The 18,656-nt window shown below is 54.8% G+C and overlaps 2 protein-coding genes across 4 annotated transcripts in view; both read right to left on the bottom strand.

Annotated features, from left to right (window-relative positions):
* PPP1R2 (protein phosphatase 1 regulatory inhibitor subunit 2) overlaps positions 1-4,837 on the bottom strand; it is a 33,383-nt gene extending 28,546 nt beyond the window's left edge. Inside the window, exon 1 of one of the 3 annotated variants that reach the window (XR_012906346.2) lies at positions 4,592-4,837. Coding sequence is in view for 1 of the 3 variants with exons in the window: in XM_075938318.2 (XP_075794433.1) it covers positions 4,592-4,740 (149 nt within the window). In the remaining 2 variants the exon portion in view is untranslated. The remainder of the gene's footprint in view (positions 1-4,591) is intronic. The other 2 variants (XR_012906345.2, XM_075938318.2) reach the window with 2 other exon arrangements.
* A 4,692-nt stretch (positions 4,838-9,529) lies between these two features.
* APOD (apolipoprotein D) lies at positions 9,530-18,420 on the bottom strand. Its single transcript, XM_006129835.5, has 5 exons — positions 17,737-18,420; positions 15,643-15,796; positions 15,001-15,122; positions 11,089-11,174; positions 9,530-9,984 (listed from the first exon to the last, which is right to left on the bottom strand). The coding sequence occupies exons 2-5, from the start codon at positions 15,763-15,765 to the stop codon at positions 9,749-9,751; spliced, it is 567 nt and encodes a 188-aa protein (XP_006129897.1). The 5' UTR covers positions 15,766-15,796; positions 17,737-18,420; the 3' UTR covers positions 9,530-9,748.
* Positions 18,421-18,656: the final 236 nt, after the last annotated feature.

Here is an 18,656-nt window from a genome sequence, read left to right as displayed (position 1 = left end):
TCCCAGATCCTTCTTCGCGGTACTGCTGCCAAGCCAGTTATTCCTCAGTCTGTGTTTATGCATTTAGTTTTTTCCCCAAAATGTAGCACCTGTCATTTGCCTTTGTTAACTTCATTTTGTTGTCTATAGCCCAGCTCCCCAAATTATCAAGCTCCCTTGAAATTTTAGCTGTATCCTACAAAGTATTGGCTAGGGATGTCAATGTGTAGACAACTACATGATTAACTGATAAGCCTGAGCGGCTCTTAATATATTTAAAAAGCAGAGATGCAGCATCTGGAACCGGGCACGAGTCAGGAATCAATTGACTGTCCCAGCTCACATATGGTCCCCCACTACACCTCTGCCCCCGCCCTGCCTCCCACAGAGATGGCTCAGGAGAGAAACCAGCTTTTAAGCCATCTCCCCACAGCACCAGCTCCTGCTCCCCCCCCCCCCTCTGATAGAGGCAGAAAGATAATCTCATGTTTATCAGATAGTCAACTAGTCGCTTACATCCCTAGTTACATCCCCAGTTGAGATAAATTTTGTCAACAAAACTTGGTAGCACAGACAAGGCCTGAATGTCCTAATAGGAAATATAATCTGGGCAGAGGAGGAGGAGATTATTTTTCCTTCTAACTCAGCACTACAGCTAAACAGCAGCTGAAACTGCATGTCACAAAAAAAAGCTGAAGTGTAGAAGTGAGCTCACTAAAATCTCAGCTATCTGAGAGACAGAATAAAGATAAGGCAACAAAAGCACCAGTAAAACAAAGCATTTGCCAAGGCAATGTTAAAATGTGTTAAAAATGACACCCCAATAGACAAAAGTGTTGCCAAAAAAGTGCTGGTGTGAACAGCAACTCAAGCATGAGCATTCTCCTGCCAACAAAGCTAAAGCCCCTAAAGGGGTGGGGGTGGGAGTAGGAGAGTATTTTGTCAACAGCTGACAAACAGCAGCTACACTGCCTAACTTTTTGCAGCATATCTGCACAGCTATACTGCTGGAGCTGTATAGTGTAAACAGAGCCTAAAATACAGCAATGAACAGAACCCAAGCAAAAACTCTCTCTTGTGAAAAACACACTAAAAAGTTACAAGGCAATAAATAAAAGCAGTTTTAAAAAAAACAAAAAAACATTAAACAGACTCTCAAACATAGATGTTTAGTTGGAAAAAAAATTGCAACTTCCTGCACCACCAATAATCTATAAGGTAACATAGCAAAGAAAAACAATTTTTAGATGATTTTTTTAAAATTTATCAGCTTCATCTTAGGCACATGAATGGCTAAAGGTGAGATTTACAGGTTCTGGTTAGCTCAGATAGAGCAGTGCCAGTCAATTGGGAGGGGCTGTTGCCTCTCACCCACCTCTCCAGTTAATCAATTAAATAGAATTTTACATCCCTAATTCAGCTTAATAGTAAAGCCGCACAAAACTATTTTAAAAAGTAATAATCATAAACTAAGAAGAAAAATGTTTAAAAGAAAATGCAATAAAGGTATAATTAAATGTCCTAGCATCTTAAACGCTTTATAAGCCTTAGTTAAACAATGATGTATGTAAAAGGTATGTAGAACAAGTTGGTTTTGGAAAAAATCCCACTAAAAACTATTTGCCTTAATAGTCAAAAAGTTCAATTCTGTGTTAATTTCAAACGTGTAATTATAAAAATCAAATAAATTAACAAGATTAACAAATACAGGATGCAAGTGATTCATTCCATAAATTGCTTCTGTACATTTAAATGGGACTTTTAGGGTAATTTCTCATTCACAGTTGCATTGCTGACAGACACTTTCTGAGCAGCAGCCCACATTTCCTGGCAGTCTCTTCTAAATTCTTTTCTTCTCTCCCCTCCCGCAAGATAAACATTTAACCTAGCTGAGCTAGGGGCAGCCAGAACCAGAGTCAGGAAGAAATCCTGGAGCCTTTTTCAATAATCACAGAATCTCAGAAGTGTAGGACTGAAAGTGACCTCAACAGGCCATCTCAGCCAGTCTCCTGCACTCAAGTGGGACAACATAATAAGCAGAGTTCCTGGGAAGTATTTGTCATTGGAGGTTTTAAAGAAAAGATTCAACAAAGATTCCATAACCTTCTTAGGTAATCTGTTCCAGTGTTAACTATCCTGACAGGTAGTTCCCTAATGTCTAGCCTAAATTTCCCTTGCTGCGGTTTTAGTCCATTGCTTCATGTCCTATTCTCAGAGGTTAACAAGACAATTTTTCATTCTCCTCCTTGTAGGAATATTTCATGTACTTGAAAACTGTTGTCACTCCAGAAGGTCCTCTCTTCTCCAGACTAAAAGCCGTTTTTCCTCACAGGACATGTTTTTAGATCTTTAATGCACAAGCAAGCAAAAGAGCTGTGGGAAGGGACTGAAAAGTTGAAGGGATCATGTATTTCTGGAGTGATACAGAGTTGAGGGCACACAAGAGAGGCTCTTGGTAATCAGATGGTCACTTTAATAGTATGTGGAAACTGTAAGTACAACCAGTTCCACTTCATGTGAGAACTGATAACGCTAAAATCATGTCCTGGCAAATAAAAACTGGAAGCAAAACTATGGAAGGAGTTTTCCCATATATTCCCATAGAAGGTGCACTGTATCCAGTAAAAGAAAAAAGCAATGTAATCCAGGGATGCTGCTTAATTAAAATTCCGCAAGGACTCCTAAGAGGGGCCACAACAGATTACGTTTTCTTTTCCAGACGACCATGCACTTTGGCAGCAAAAACCAAAGAAAAATCACTGAAAATAAGAAACGGAGTTTGCAGCCATGGCTCGCTTCTGACAAAGTCCACACACACACCTTGGTCAATTCAGTCTGTAGTACAGGGACTATTTTTTAATTCCCTGCTGACATAGCACTCTCACATTCCAACATCCATAAGTAATGCTTAATAACATCTGGGACCCATGCTTTCCATCCTATCCTGGCAGATGAAGATAGCTTCAGTAATTCACAGCTTTTATCACTTCTCATCTGGACTACAGCAATGGAATATATCAGAACACAAAACCCTTAGGCTGCGTCTAGACTGGCATGATTTTGCGCAAATACTTTTAACGGAAGAGTTTTTCCATTAAAAGTATTTGTGCAAGACAGCATCTACACTGGCAAGGATGCTTTTGCTCAAAAGACATCTTTTGCACAAAAGCATCCATGTGTAGATGCTCTCTTGTGTAGATGCTCTCTTGCACAAGAAAGCTCCAATTGCTGTTTTAGCCATCGGGCTGTCTTGTGCAAGAAATTAACTAGTCTGTCTACACTGGCCCTCTTGTGCAAGAATACTTGTGCAAGAGGGCTTATCCCTGAGCAGGAGCGTCGGAGTACAAAGTATAGTACAAAGTCAGTGTTCTTGCGCAAATACTTGTGGCCAGTGTAGACAAGTGGCAAGATTTTGTGCAAAAGTAGTCACTTTTGTGCAAAATCTTGCCAGTCTAGATGCAGCCTTAGTACTTAGGAAACTATTACAAACAGTTGCAGCACATGTCAACAACAACACAGAATACCATCACACCTGTCATCTGCTCTCTCCACTGGCTTCTTACTGAATTTTAAATCAAGTTCAAGGTGTCAGTCCTCATCTTCAAAGCAATGTATAGCTTGGACCCAGCATACTTAAAAGACCATGTAATGATTTGAGACAAAGACCACGGTGAACAAGCTCACTCCTGTGGCACAACTGAATTCCTTTCTGCGTGTGGTCCAGGACTGGAATGCGCTATTTCAGAAACGAAGGGCTAACAGCTCCGACGTCCCTGCTCTAGCAGGTGCACAGAGAGGCGGTGCCTTGCCGCACAGCCAGCTGCGAACGGCAGGAGCGTGCTACAGAGACCGACCTAGAACACGCGGTGCCGGTGCGGACACGCCCCTCGAGTCCGCGCGCAGCGACGATGCTGCCGGCTCGAGCCCAGCCGGACACGCCGCGCTAGGCCCCGCCGTGCGGCCGAGTCTCGCTCCCCGCCCAGCGCTCCCGCACGCGCGGGCCCCCCCCGGCACAGCCACCCCCGGCTAAGCCCCGCGCGGGGCCCCCCCCCCGGCCCCCGCCCCCCCCCCCCCGGCTAAGCCCCGCGCGGGGCCCCCCTCCGGCACTGCCCCCCCGGCTAAGCCCCGCGCGGGGCCCCCCCCCCGGCACTGCCCCCCCCGGCTAAGCCCCGCGCGGGGCCCCCCCCCCGACACTGCCCCCCCCGGCTAAGCCCCGCGCGGGGCCCCCCCCCCGCACTGCCCCCCCCGACTAAGCCCCGCGCGGGGCCCCCCCCGGCACTGCCCCCCCCCCCCGTCTAAGCCCCGCGCGGGCCCCCCCCGCAACTGCCCCCCCCGTCTAAGCCCCGCGGGGGGCCCCCCCCGCAACTGCCCCCCCAGGCTAAGCCCCGCGCGGGGCCCCCCCCCGCCCCCCCTGGCACTGCCCCCCCCAGGCTAAGCCCCGCGCGGGGCCCCCCCCGGCACTGCCCCCCCCGGCTAAGCCCCGCGCGGGGCCCCCCCCGGCACTGCCCCCCCAGGCTAAGCCCCGCGCGGGGCCCCCCCCGGCACTGCCCCCCCCGGCTAAGCCCCGCGCGGGGCGGGGGAGGCGCTTTCTGCCCGGGGCCCCCCCGCTCACCCCTGCTCGTCCTCGGCGGGCCCGGGGCTGGGGCGCCGCGGGGGCGGTGCCGGCGGGGGGGCGGCGCCGCTGGAGCCGCGGTTCTTGAGGATGCCCTTGATGGTCCTGCGCCCCGCCGCGCCCGACGTGGAGGGGGCCGGGGCCGCCATGGCCGCTCGCGCAGGCCCCGCTTCGCTCACTCACGGCCCCGCCAGGCCGCACGCCAACCGCCAGCGCGCATGCGCCCAGTCCAGGCCTGCGCAGCAGGGCGCGCGCCGCCGCTCCGGCTCCGTCACAGTCGGCGGGGGGCGGGGCCACGCGTGCGCCGCGCGCCCCGATTGGCGGCTGTTCTCTGCGCGAGCCCGCGCGCCAGCCTCGCCTCGGCTGCCGGGGCGGTGCCTCGGAGGGCGGGGCGTTCCCCCCCCATACCCCGCCCCCCCCCCCCTCACCCGGAACGAGCCGCCCCCCCCCACCACGCCCCCCCCTCGGAACGAGCTGCCCCCCCCCACCACGCACTGCCCCCCTCGGAACGAGCCGCCCCCCCACAAGCACCCCCCTCGGAACGAGCCGCCCCCCCCACCACGCACTCCCCCCCCCCCTCGGAACGAGCCGCCCCCCCACCACGCACTGCCCCCCTCGGAACGAGCCGCCCCCCCCACCACGCACTGCCCCCCCCTCGGAACGAGCTGCCCCCCCCCACCACGCGCTGCCCCCCCCTCGGAACGAGCCGCCCCCCCACACAGCTGCCCCCCCCTCGGAACGAGCCGCCCCCCCACACAGCTGCCCCCCCCATGGAACGAGCTGCCCCCCCCCCACCACACACTGCCCCCCTCGGAACGAGCTGCCCCCCCACCTGCATCAAATGTCCCCCAGCCGCCACACTCCGCCCCTCAGCTACTCAGCGGGAGCCCGCCGCCAGCCCTGCCACAGGACCTGCCACCTCGCGCTCATTCCCGGCGCCGGCCGTGCCCTCCGCCGCACACGCTGGCAAACTGCACTGTGGTGCCAAAGCAAAATGGGTGCAAGCCCGGCATCAGGAACTGGCCCCCGCAACTGCAGGGAACTTTTAACTTCTCTGGACACCTAACAGCAGCCCTCCTGCTGCAAAAGAATTTCCCCACCCAGTTACAGAGTGAGGCTGCTGAACTGGGGTTCCCTTTCAAATTTGATACTGCTATCCTGGGCTTTAATAAAGACAATTACTGGTTAACGCAGTACAAAGCCACTTTCCCTTGCCTTTGACAGTCAGATTTGAATGGGACACATCCAGCCCATTTAATTAGCTTCATTAACACAGGTCTTACAATTGATGTGTAACTACTTTTGCTGTTATAGGCATCTCTTGGATACTGTTATTTCTGTTCTGAAGCACATGATGAAGTGAGTTTTAATCTAGTCAATACTCTGTGAAAGCATCTCTTTAAACGTCCAAAAGCATACTCTCCCACCATTCTGCACTTGCTCAGCCTGTAGTGGAACTGCTCCTTACTGCTGTCCAAGGTGTTTGTGTATGGCTTCATGAGCCCTGGGAGCAAGGGGTAGGCTGGGACTCCAGGGCTATCTCTACATTGGCACCCTTTTCTGTAAAAGGGATGCTAATGAGACACTTCGGAATTGCAAATGCCGCAGGGGATTTAAATATCCCCCGCGGCATTTGCATGAACATGGCTGCCGCTTTTTTCCGGCTCCTGGGATGAGGTTTACCTGGGTGGTCGACAAATACCTTTGATGTCGACACCCGCATGTCCAGACTATCGCGCTGAGCCGACAAACAGCTAATCAGCTGTTTGTAGCTGTTTGTCGGCTCAGCGCGGCAGCCATGTAAATTTAAATGAAGCAGCGATTATTTAAATCGCCGCTTCTTTTTCCTATGTCTGGTAGCCTAATCTACATGCCTCTGGCAACAGAGACATGTAGTCTAGACATACCCTTAGTTACAGATAGGAGAGGGCACATTTTCAGAGGGGGTTGTTGTCACATTACCGAATTGGGGGGAAGCAGCCATCTCACTGCTGCACCCCTAGGTGGGGGTACTGGCCCCAGAAATTGGTATAAAAGGGAGCCATGTGGGGTATTGAATGGGAGCTTGCTGTTTTCTGATCCTGTGTACACTGTTTATGTGAGTATATAATGTCTATGTGTGTAGGTAGGAATCTGTAATCTGTGTGGAAGCTGAATATTTCTGTGAATGTGGTTGAGCATTGCTATGGACAGGCTGAGTAGCGAAGCCCTGTGGGACAATGGCTCTCAATAGGCTATGGACACACCCAAAGAATGGGGTTTGTCACCTGAGGGCAGCCAGCAGGGAACATAGAGATTGGCCTCTGACCAGGTGACTTGCTGCATACAAGAAGAGGCCAGGAAGGAGGTATAAAGAGGCCATGCGGTCGATGCCATTTTGTTCTCAGCTCAGCACTTCATCCCAGAGGCAGCACTGCAGGGATTGAAGAGCCCGGAAGACCTGTGAACCCATCCTGATCGTAGGATGTGCAATAAGAACTTTTAAACCAGCAGCTGTAACATCTCTGCTAGAGCCTGCATCGAGAACTGGGAGATTCGGTGCATGTAACGTACTGTACTTTAATAACCTTACTCTCAGGCTTTTCTTTCTTGTAATAATAAACCTTTAGATATAGATTCTAAAGGATTGGCCCAGCGTGATTTGTGGGCAAGGTCCAGAGGGTAAATTGACCAGGGATCTGTGGCTGGTTTCTTGGAACCGGACAGAACTTGTTCGGGGTAGGTGGGATTGGGTGCTAGGACCCCCCACCTGTGTATAGGCCCGGGGCCATCTGGGGCACGGATATTGCTGGGGTGTCGGAGGGGTTTTGCTCGGGAGGCTTCAGGCAGGCAGCTGAAGCGCTCTGTGGGACTGGTTTGTGGCCTGTGTGGAAAGGTCGCCAGTCGGGGGCTGTAAGGAACCCCGGATTAGAGCAATTCGCCCTGAGCAGACGCCCTCAGCTGTGCCCAGACACGGCCCGGTCCGTCACAGTTGTGGCATGGCCTATTGGTGTAAATCCTCTGGGCTGTCTGTATCAATATGTGTTTTGGACATACAAGGTCTGATCCAAACCCAAACCCAGTGAAATCATTGAAGAGTTCTGCAGCTTTCACAGCAGCTTATGCCCATGCGGCCATGCTGACAAGGCCATTGCATCCTTCAACTACAAATATATATTATAGATCAAAATCCTCACTGGAGAGCTGCCAGTGTAAACAATGGACAAAATTGGCTTCCAAATCCTGGCCCCCTAAGAACCTCTCTCATGTCAGCAGGGTCCTGCTAGAGAGACAGCTGACTGAGCAGTGTGCTGACAATAGGCCTATAAGAAAAGGCATGACAAGTGTGAAGAAAGAAGCCTGCTGGATGCCATGAGCACAGTCTTCCCTAGGGTGGGGTCTGCAGCCTTTGTAAACACGAGATCACTTTGAATGTAAATGCAATCCAAGATCTACCTCAGACCCAAATCCCCTGGCCTCGCCTCCTTCCCGCTCACTCCACCCTCTCTCCCTCCTCCTTCACCTTCACCAGGCTGGGGCAGCGGGATGGGGTGCAGAAGGAGGTTCATGACGGGGCAGGGTTTCGGGATGTGGGCTCCAGCTGGGCCCTGCTTACCTCAGGTGAGTCCTGCGATGCAGTGGGGCAGAGCCAGGCTCACCCCTGCCCTGGCCCTGCACCACTCCCAAAAGCAGACAGAAAATCCTTCCATCCCAAGCCCTGTGCTCTGTGGAGATAGGACACAGGGTGGGAGAGGAGGCACCTTGACATCAGCACTCCCTCCGCCTCCCCGGACAGCTCCAAGGGTACGTCTAAACTACATGGCTCCGTCGACGGAGCCATGTAGATTTGTTGTTTTGGCAAAGTCAAATGAAGCCGCGATTTAAATGATCGCGGCTTCATTTAAATTTACATGGCTGCCGCGCTGAGCCAACAAACAGCTGATCAGCTGTTTGTCTGCTCAGCACGCTAGTCTGGACGCTCCCCTGCCGACATCAAAGCCCTTTGTTGGCAGCTCCGGTAAACCTCATCCCACGAGGAATAACGGGGCTGCCGACAAAGGGCTTTGATGTCGGCAGGGGAGCGTCCAGACTAGCGCACTGAGCGGACAAACAGCTGATCAGCTGTTTGTCGGCTCAGCGCGGCAGCCATGTAAATTTAAATGAAGCTGCGATCATTTAAATCATGGCTTCATTTGACTTTGCCTACGTGTCTAATCTACATGCCTCTGACGACAAAGGCATGTAGTCTAGACACAGCCCAAGGCAGAGGGCAGGGGGGTTCCAGAGAGGCTGGCGAGAGGCTGTTCTCAGTGGCGATGGCAGAACAAGGAGCAATGGGCTCATGCTGCAGTGCGGGAGGTCTAGGTTGGAGATTAGGAAAAACTATTTCCCTAGGCAGGTGAGAAAGCGCTGGGAAGAGTTACGCAGGGAGGTGGTGAATCTCTATCTCTAGAGGCTTTAAGTCCTGGCTTGACATAGCTCTGGGCTGGGTTCCCTAGGGAGGGGGTGGAATCTCCATCCCTAGAGGTTTCTAAGTCCCAGCTTGACAAAGTCCCGGCTGGAATGGTTGAGTTGGGATTGGACCTGTTTTGGGCAGGGGGCCGGACTTGATGACCTCCTGAGGTGTCTTCCAGCCCTAGGATTCTAGGACTCTATGTGCAGCAGGCTGTGGGAGAGGGGGATGTAGCTGAAGTGCTGGGCTTGATAACCTCTTGGCTAAAACAGTCAGGATCCCCTGTCAGAGGCTCAAAGATCGACCAGTAGACTCTGACTGACTGGCTGGTGACCACTGCCCTACGGGATATTTGCATGCTACAGCCTACATCCTCCTGCATCCAATCTTGAGAATTGTGTTGGCTGCAAAACTTCAGAATCAGCCTCAAAGATTTCACCTCTTCATCCAGCTGTTCACTGTTTGCCAAAGCCTCTCTTACTCTGTAATAACAGGAAGGGTCAAAAGAGCGTTGACAGAATTTACTCAGGCATCTCCAAATACATGACAGAGGTTGCACAGACAGCGTACCGACATTCCTTAACTGCTGTCACTTGCAGGAATTACAGGCAGGGTTTACAATCTAGCATTAGCAACAGGGCTTGTTATTCTCAATTAAGAAACCAACACTAAGAAAGCAAAAGTGTTCAGAACTAGCCTGGTCTTGTTCTCTTAAACAGTAGAAGCTACTTCTCAGGAGGACAGTTCATTTGAACAGCTGGCTTCATTGTCTCAGTGTTAATATTGTAGGAGCGGAGAAGGCCCTTCAGACGTTCCACAGTTTCTGGCTGCAGCTGGCGAGTTCTTGACAGAATCCAGGCATACTCAACGTGGAAGAACGAGATAAAATTAGTGCAGGAATACACCACACTGTAGTTTCCATAGTCAGTGGAGAGGACCCAGTAAGGGGCAGATGGCATGACTAGAAAAACAGCAGGGACATCGTTAGCAAACATGACTAACCAACAGGGCTAAGTTAAGCAGTTAGAGCAGGGACCAGAAGACACCTGGGTTCTTTCCCCAGTTTTACTAGTGACTTGCTGTGTGACCTATGAAAGTTTAGGAAGTTACTACGTAGGGCTTTCATGTTACACCTGATGGATTCAAGAAAGCCAATAGAGTTTTGTACTAAAGCCTCGTTATTCCCCGAGGCTCTGGCTGGCAGGCTTGATTCTGCTTTCCATTAGACTGGTGACTTAAATGGAATTGGAATTAGGTCAGGCTGTGAGTCGTCTGACGGAGCGGGGCTTGGCCCAGCAGGGTGTACGTGTTACAGGCAGGGGCAGATGACTGTTTTGTGGGGCCCCGGGCAGCATAACTCCGCGGGGCCCCCCCTTTGCCACGGTGGTGCCACGGTGCATGCGCGAGGCTTTTTTAAGCGCGGGGCCCGGGACGATCGCCCCGTTCGCCCTGCCCTATATCCGCCCCTGGTTACAGGGTTCATTCCCTGATCCAGGCCTGTTTCTCCACTGCCTTGTACCAACTAGCACAGGAGCATGTCTCGTTCACACCGTGTGCACGTGGCGTGGTGCAGGGCAGCACAGAATGAGGCCTTTCCCGGATTACCTTTTGTAAATAAGAACTGTCTCCCTCCCCACTCCATGCACACAGGAGACATTCGAACAGCCATCAGATCTCTGCCAAGCCAGCAGGAGAGGGAAGGGGGGCAAAAGCAATACTTTCTAAATCGGTACTGCCAATGGGGAGAAGCAGGCATGGAACAGTGATGGCAGGAGCCTTGATGACATGATAACAAGAAAAGAAACGAGCCACATAATTCAATTAAAATAAAAACCATTGTTCAGCTTTCCCGTGGCCACAGAAACATTTATCCTGACCCGTGGGCCTAGCTCTCCTCTCGCTTAAACCAGGTTTACTCTGACACTCCTCTGATCTATACCAGCGTGAAAGCAGAATCAGGACCCAGCTCTGAGCAGAATTCATGGTGCTACTCAAGTCAATAGCAAGGCCCTAGCAGCAGGATTTGGCCAGATGCAGGGAACGAGCATTTAAACAACACACTTACATTGGGAAAATCTGACTTTCAGCTTGGCTGGCTCGTCATCTGCCTGGGTAGCCTCCCCCGCAATTTGATGAATTGTCCCATCAGAGCTAAGTGGAGAACAAGAGATTTGGAAATTAAAAGTTTGGAATCACAGTTATGCAGTTATTTCCAGTAACCGCTCTCCCGAGGTGGTGCTCTACCCACAGTTGGCTAACAGCCAGAGCAAAGCCTCACATAATGTGCATTCCAGTTGAGAACAGCTTCCCGAGAAGCACAGAAGCAACTGTGAGATGACATTTCGACTTTCAGTACCAGTACAATCTGGATGCAATGCCATGCAGGGCAATCTAGGTGCCTGGGGATTGCCACACTGGATCCTAACAGGGGGCCACTTAGCCCAGCACAACCAGCTGCCTCTTGGATGTATTTCCCTGCTTTGTGTAATGCTGTACTATGGCTACATCTAGACTGCAAGCCTCTTTCGAAAGATACTTTTGAAAAAGAGCGTCTAGATGACAACCAGTACTTTGGGAAAAGCAAGTCGCTATTTCGAAAGAGAGCGCCCAGGCAGTCCGGATGCTGTCTTTCGAAAAAGCAGTTTTCATTACATAACACCTTTTTTCAAAAGAGCGCTTTTGAAAAAAGGCGTTATTCCTCGTAAAACAAGGTTTTCCACGGTCGAAAAAACTGCTGCGTTCTTTCGATTTACTTTAGAAAGGACACGGCAGCAGTCTAGATGCAGGGGAAGTTTTTTTGAAAAAAGGCCACTTTTTTGGAAAAAACCCTGTAGTCTAGACACACCCTGGCTACGTCTACACTGCAGGCTTCTTGTGTAAAAACAGTTTTGCGCAAGAGTTCTTGTGCAAAAGTTCTTGCACAAGAGAGTGTCCACACTGCCATGTGCTTTTGTGCAAGAGCGTCCATGGCAGTGTGGACGCTCTCTTGCGCAAGAAAGCTCCGATGGCCATTTTAGCCATAGGGCTCTCTTGCGCAAGAAACCCCTGTTGCCTCTCTACATGCCTTCTTGTGGAAGAGCTTTTGCACAAGAGGGCTTATTCCTCATGGGGAAAGGAATAACTCTTGTGCAAGAAGCCCTGTTTTCTGACGCTTTACTGTAAATTTACTTGTGCAAGAACGCACGTGCAGTGTAGATGCTCTGCAAGTTTTTGTGCAAGAACAGCTGTTCTTGTGCAAAAAGCCTGCAGTGGAGACGTAGCCCCTGAGCGTCAGTGTACTGCAAATATAAACCCATAGCCCAGCATGCATGCAATGTATCTCATACAGCAAAGAAGGAAAGTCCCCCAACTGTCGTGCAAGAGAGGAAGAGAGAAAAAACCCAGCCATGTGACAGACATTTGCCATGGAGCTTATGACTCTGCTGGGAAGCTCTCCGATACCCAGCGAGGAGGGCAAGATCTCGAAGGGCAGAGATTGCCTTCTTTCTGGCATTTGTATAATGGCCAGCCCCATGGGCTCTGGCTCCAGCAAAATGCAAACACCCCCACCAAGAATCAGAAGGAGATGTGCTTTCGGGAAGGAAAGGTGTTACTTGTTTGTCACTCGTCCAATTGCACAGCTCTGTGGGTGCTCACATTGTGCAGGGACTCTCACTGACACCATTTCCAGCCATTTCTCCTTTCTCTCTGAAACGAGAGCCAGCCCCGCGCATGCCCAGGTCTGCTTAAAACTCAGGGCTCAGGCCTCTGCTGTGTAAGGACAGGAGTTCCCGACACCCACAGAGCTTGCCCAGCTTCGAGAGGCGTGCAGCGTGCACGCCCGTCTAACTGCCTGTGCCCTACTTAGATTAAAGCACATTATCCCCAGGCCAACTGCACGTCCCACTTTGACACAGGAAGATTTGTTTAATGAAACAGTCTGAGCTGCCATCCCAACACCTCCACGCAACAGCAACAACCCTCTCAACAGGAGCTGCCCAACCCTGGGACTGGGAAGGAGAGTCACATGGTCTGGGCTTAGGAGGCCAGAGAGCCTGAGTGCTACTACTTGTTCTGCCACTGATCACTGTGGCCTTGGGCAAGTCATTTTGCCTCTTTGCTTCCGTTTCCCCCATCTGTAAAAAGAAGACTGTGGTAGCATGTGCCAAGAGGTCAGCCCAGTGCTCTGAGCATACACAACGCTGTGTTCTCTGCTAGGGCTGTTGCCTTGCCCCTCCAAGAGCAGAAGGACCGGAAGGGGGTGAAGTGTGTGTGAGCGCTAAGAACGCAGCAAAACAGTCCTGGCTCTCTCTCGTGGGAGTCCCCTCCAGCCACCACTGCGGCCGGGCTGTCTGCACAGGAGCCCGGGGTGGCGAACAAACTGGCCCGAGGATCCCACCAGGGGATGGAAAGTATATGGAGGAAGGGCCACGGATGCTCATGAAATGAGGGCTGCAGTGTGGGAGGAGGGGAGGGCTCTGAGAGGCTTGGGCTGTGTGCTGGAGCTGAGGGGTTTAGAGAGAGGGAGGGGAAGGGGGGTTCAGGGGTGCAGCAGGCTCTGGGCTGTGCTTACTGCCTTAAGCAGCCCCCAGAAGCAGCAGCATGTCCCCCTTCCAGCTCCGACATGGAGGCATGGCCAGGCAGCTCTGTGCATTTCCCCCATCCGCAGGTGCAGCCCAGCAAATGGGAGCTGCAGGGGCAGCGCGTGGGGGGGTAGAGCATGGATCCCCCTGGCTGCCCCATGTGTAGGAGCTGGGGGGAACATGCCAGTGCTTCTGGGAGCTGCACGGAGCCACAGCCCCTGCAGAGCAGGGTAAAACTTCCGACCTGCGCCCCAGTGGCCGGGAGCTTAAGGGCCCGATTCCAATGGCTGATGGGCCACATGTGGCCCACGGAATGTAGTCTGCCCCCCTGAGCTAGGGTCCCGAAGGGGGGGAAGTCGTTACACAGACAGTCAGTCCCACCACAACCAGTTCCACACAGACCCAGTGACCTAGGGGCAGAGCCGCCGGGCACCGCTCATTAGCCGAGCACAAAGGATGCCTGCGATTTTGGTGGCAAGCAGCACAACAAAGGCCTCCAGAGACTGTGAAGAGCAACTTTCCTTCATTCCTTCACAAGCGACTCCTGCGAAAGCTGAGACTATTGACAGCTCAGCAGAACAATGCGCAGCCCTGTCGCAAGAGCTGTGTGGGCTCGCCAGCCCCCAGGAAAACACACCAAACAAGCCATGCAATGACAGTGCTCCTTGCGACTGCGTGACGTGGGCTGTGCTCCTGGCACACAGGGCATGGCAGTTACTGAGAGGGACGCGCGTCCTGCAGAGACAGACAGACAGATCCCGGCTTCACGAGAAGTGGCCAAGAGGCATTGGTTGCATTTGTGGGCCCTTAATTGATTCTCTGGTGAGGCTCCTCCTAGCCACCCGTGAGGTGCACGGGTCTTGTGCTGCCTCTGCACAGGGATGAATGACAGCCTGTGACTGGCCCCCAGCCTGCCCAGCACAGCCCATACGACGTGCTGGCATCTGGCTTTCCAACCAAGCAAGGACACATGGGGTTATGCCAGAGAGGGCTGGGGGCCAGGCAGAAAGTAATACTCAGCATGACGTATTTTACAGTTTTCTGTGTCCATCGACCTCTTCCTATTCGCTGGTCGCTGTGCAGCGTGGCCAGACGTGCTAACGCTCAACGGATACGAGACAGAACCTGGAGACCCAAGTAAAAGCGCTGGGACGGGATATGGGACGGGATATGGTGCGGCCGGGCCGCGTGCTACCTCTGACTTGTCCTGCCAGCTGAGTGACTGCACCAGGAGGTGAGTTTCCTCCTTGCAGGATGCTCTCGGGATGTGAGAGGAGGCTGTGGCGGCCGATACGGAAAAAGCCAATATCAGCCAGCGAGAGCAAGTCAAGGGACACTCTGCTCACTGCAAGAAAACTCAAGGTTCACTGGGACCCGGCTGCAGCAGGAACACAGGCCTGGGGAACGGGACTTACCGCAGCTCTTGATTCTGCACTTTAATCTTCCCATTGTCCATCAGTGCGTAGTTGGTCTGGATGCAGATTCCCTTCTCAAAGGACGCAGGCAGCTTTTCGATCTCATACCATTTCCCCACATACTGGAAAAGAAAACCCAGTTACTGGCCTCAGCTGCATGCGGGTTCAATGGGTGAGACCAACAGGCTGCGGAGCGGTGCGGATCATTCATTAACATTGTCCCTACTCTGCTCGAGTCAGAAAACTTTTCTATGACTTGATCTAGAAAGCCGAGCTCTGTGGTAGGAGAGGCTGTATCAGAGAGCTGCATGAACTGAGTCCTAGACCTGCATTCTGGACACTTGAATTCTCAGCCACTAGCCTGTGCACTCTTGTGCCTCACTTTCCCCATTTGTCTCTACCCAAAGGGAATAATGGCCCTTGCCTCCTTGGGAAAGCGCTTTGAGAGCTGCCGCCGAACAGCAGTATAGCAGAGCGCGGGATAGCGCAATTGGACTCAGCCTGTGTGGGGTGGGCACAGGCATGACGCTGTCGCAGGGAGTTACAGCCCCACAAAAGTGGCTCCACTGCTCAGCTGCTGCTCTTTACCCGCCCTCTTTGCCTTGCTTGTTTGAGCCAGCGTGACCTGAGATCTCTTCCCACCTTGGAAACATCAAAGTTCTCCTGGACGGGGGCTTCCGGGCATCGCCCCAAGCGAAACGTTTGCCCCTCAGAGGTGCGGAGGAGCCCGAACAGGACTGAAAGCAGCACCACAGTCGCTGGCATGGCCACGTGTGGTCACAAATGGGAACTGGACCTAAAAAGGAATAAAACAGAGTATAGGTCAGGCACGGAGGGTGGAGGGGATGTATCAGTGACTGGTGTCGAGGGGCTGTGGCGAGTCTCGTCCTGCGCGTGGGGGGGGCTGGTGTCGAGGGGCTGTGGCGAGTCTTGTCCTGCGCGTGGGGGGGGGGGGGGGGGGGGCTGGTGTCGAGGGGCTGTGGCGAGTCTCGTCCTGCGCGTGGGGGGGGGGGGGGCTGGTGTCGAGGGGCTGTGGCGAGTCTCGTCCTGCGCGTGGGGGGGGCTGTGGCGAGTCTCGTCCTGCGCGTGGGGGGGGCTGTGGCGAGTCTCGGCCTGCGCGGGGGGGGGGGGGGGGGCTGTGTGGCGAGTCTCGGCCTGCGCGTGGGGGGGGGCTGTGGCGAGTCTCGTCCTGCGCGGGGGGGGGGCTGTGTCGAGTCTCGTCCTGCGCGTGGGGGGGGGCTGTGGCGAGTCTCGGCCTGCGCGTGGGGGGGGCTGTGGCGAGTCTCGTCCTGCGCGTGGGGGGGCTGTGGCGAGTCTCGGCCTGCGCGTGGGGGGGGGGGGGGCTGTGGCGAGTCTCGTCCTGTGCGTGGGGGGGGCTGTGGCGAGTCTCGTCCTGCGCGTGGGGGGGGGCTGTGGCGAGTCTCGGCCTGCGCGTGGGGGGGGGGGCTGTGGCGAGTCTCGTCCTGTGCGTGGGGGGGGCTGTGGCGAGTCTCGTCCTGCGCGTGGGGGGGGGGGGGCTGTGGCGAGTCTCGTCCTGCGCGGGGGGGGGGGCTGGTGTCGCCGGGCTGTGGCGAGTCTCGTCCTGCGGGGCAGGGGCTGGTGTCGAGGGGCTGTGGCGAGTCTCGTCCTGCGCGTGGGGGGGGGCTGTGGCGAGTCTCGTCCTGCGCGTGGGGGGGGGCTGTGGCGAGTCTCGTCCTGCGCGTGGGGGGGGGGGCTGTGGCGAGTCTCGGCCTGCGCGGGGGGGGGGGCTGTGGCGAGTCTCGTCCTGTGCGTGGGGGGGGGGCTGTGGCGAGTCTCGTCCTGCGCGTGGGGGGGGGCTGTGGCGAGTCTCGTCCTGCGCGGGGGGGGGAGGGCTGTGGCGAGTCTCGGCCTGCGCGGGGCTGTACGTAGGGAGGAAGCGTTGCTATCTGCGGCTGGGCCGTTCAGGATGGAAGCAAGCGGCAGCAGAGCTCGGGAGAGAGCCAGGGCAGTGAGCTCCATGGCTGAATGCGGCTGTCTAGTGCCACATTTCTGGTGTTTCCCCTCCTGTTGGCTCTGTCCTCCCTTCCCGGGTGGGCACCCACAGGGGCGGCAGGCCGTGGGCTCTGAGGTATTTCTCTTTGCTCCTTTGAACAGATGAGCCCCGCTGCCAGGGGTGAGTCTCACTGGCACCCAGACAGAGGAAAAGCATTAACTCTCGGCCCACGGTTCCCGGCCAGGCAGCCGGCCCAGGGCCTGTCCGGACCGTCCCAACAAAAGCAGCGTGGCTCGTGGGCAGGGGCGCACATGCAGACCCCCGTCCATGGGCTCTTCAGCCTCCTGCACTTAAAACCAGCCTCGGGCCAGCTCTAGCATCCCACCCCCATTTGTAAGGCAAGCTGGATCGCTCCCCTGCCCCCGAGAGCCACCAAGGACTCCTGAGAACCAGGGATGCCCAGAGGCGCTGGACCAGTGTGTGGAGTGGGGGTGTGAGAGCTAATGAACCGAACTGCAAACCCTGCGTATGATGGAAACTGCTTCCGGACGGGGTGGCAGCCCCCAGCAGCGCCAGATCCAGCCCCATTCCCTCTGGAGAACAAGCTCAGGCGCTGCAGAAAGCAGCAAGAAATCCCGCTGGGGAACGGCGGGGCGTCCTGCTAAGGAGTAAATACCAGGACTGGCCCCGGTCTTTGGAGCAGTGTCAGACCCCTCCCGGCCGGGACGTGGCAGCCCCTCTCCGACCGAACTGAACCCTCCCCCACGTGTCTGGCAACGTACCTGAGCTCCCAAGGAGACGCGAAGCGCTCGGCGGTGGCTGGCCCTGGGCTCTGAGGCACAGCTAGCTGGGGAGCTGCCTCCCTTCCTTTATAAGCATGCCGGGGTCATCGTTACTTAACAGGAGCTCAGGCCACGCCCGATTCCTGACACGCAAGTTTGTTTGGAAGGCAGCTTGGGTGGCTTCACTCTGCACTCAGTGCAGCACCGCGGAGCCCGTGTCTGCCAGCGCCGCCCGAGGCAACCACGGGACGTGTGCCTCTGTGGCAGGGCCCCGGCCGCGCTCCCGCAGGTGGGGCTGCTCCAGCCCAGCCAGAGACCGGAGAGCAGGGCCAGCGTGTGGCCTCAGGCACGCCTGGACACTGGAGTAACTGCTGCTGGTGCTGAGACCACTGCCTGTCCTGCTGGCCAAGAACGACAGCAGCGTCCCCGTGTGCTGCTTCTCTCCCTCTCCATGACGGGGGCGGGGACAAGACCCTGGGGTCCTGGCCTCCAGGGCCAGGCAATACAGATCCATACCACTCAAGCCTGGCCCTGGGGCCCCTGTTGTCTGTAGGGAAAGGGGTGAATATGGCTCCATTTCATAGAGTCGTAGAATCCTAGAATCACAGGACACTAGAACGGGGAAGGGACCTCAAGAGTCATCGAGTCCTGTCCCCTGCCCTCATGGCACCATCTAGACCATGGGTTCCCAAACTGGGGGCCGTGTCCCCCGGGGGGGGGGCGTGAAGAAATTCTGGGGGGGGCGCGAGGTGACCCAGCCACATCCACCCCCATCAATCCCACCCCAAGTTTTGCTATTTTGGGGGGGGCATGAGGGTTTCTAAAAAATCAAAAAGGGGGCATGATGCCGAAAAGTTTAGGAACCACTGATCTAAACCATCCCTGACAGTGTCTGTCCAACCTGCCCTTAAATATCTCCA

This window comes from Pelodiscus sinensis, chromosome 10 (assembly GCF_052426305.1).
Source record: "Pelodiscus sinensis isolate ZL-2025 chromosome 10, ASM5242630v1, whole genome shotgun sequence".
Lineage (NCBI taxonomy): Eukaryota > Metazoa > Chordata > Testudines > Trionychidae > Pelodiscus > Pelodiscus sinensis.
This window is presented reverse-complemented; position numbering and strand designations above follow the sequence as displayed.

What these genes read in the sequence shown, in the direction of transcription:
- APOD (XM_006129835.5), bottom strand. Translation starts at nt 15,765, where the DNA reads ATGCCAGCGACTGTGGTGCTGCTTTCAGTCCTGTTCGGGCTCCTCCGC. An exon ending in AGAACTTTGATGTTTCCAAG is followed by an intron (nt 15,123 to 15,642) that starts GTGGGAAGAGAT and finishes TTTCTTTTCCAG; the next exon opens with TATGTGGGGAAATGGTATGA. An exon ending in GAAAGTCAGATTTTCCCAAT is followed by an intron (nt 9,985 to 11,088) that starts GTAAGTGTGTTG and finishes CTGTTTTTCTAG; the next exon opens with TCATGCCATCTGCCCCTTAC.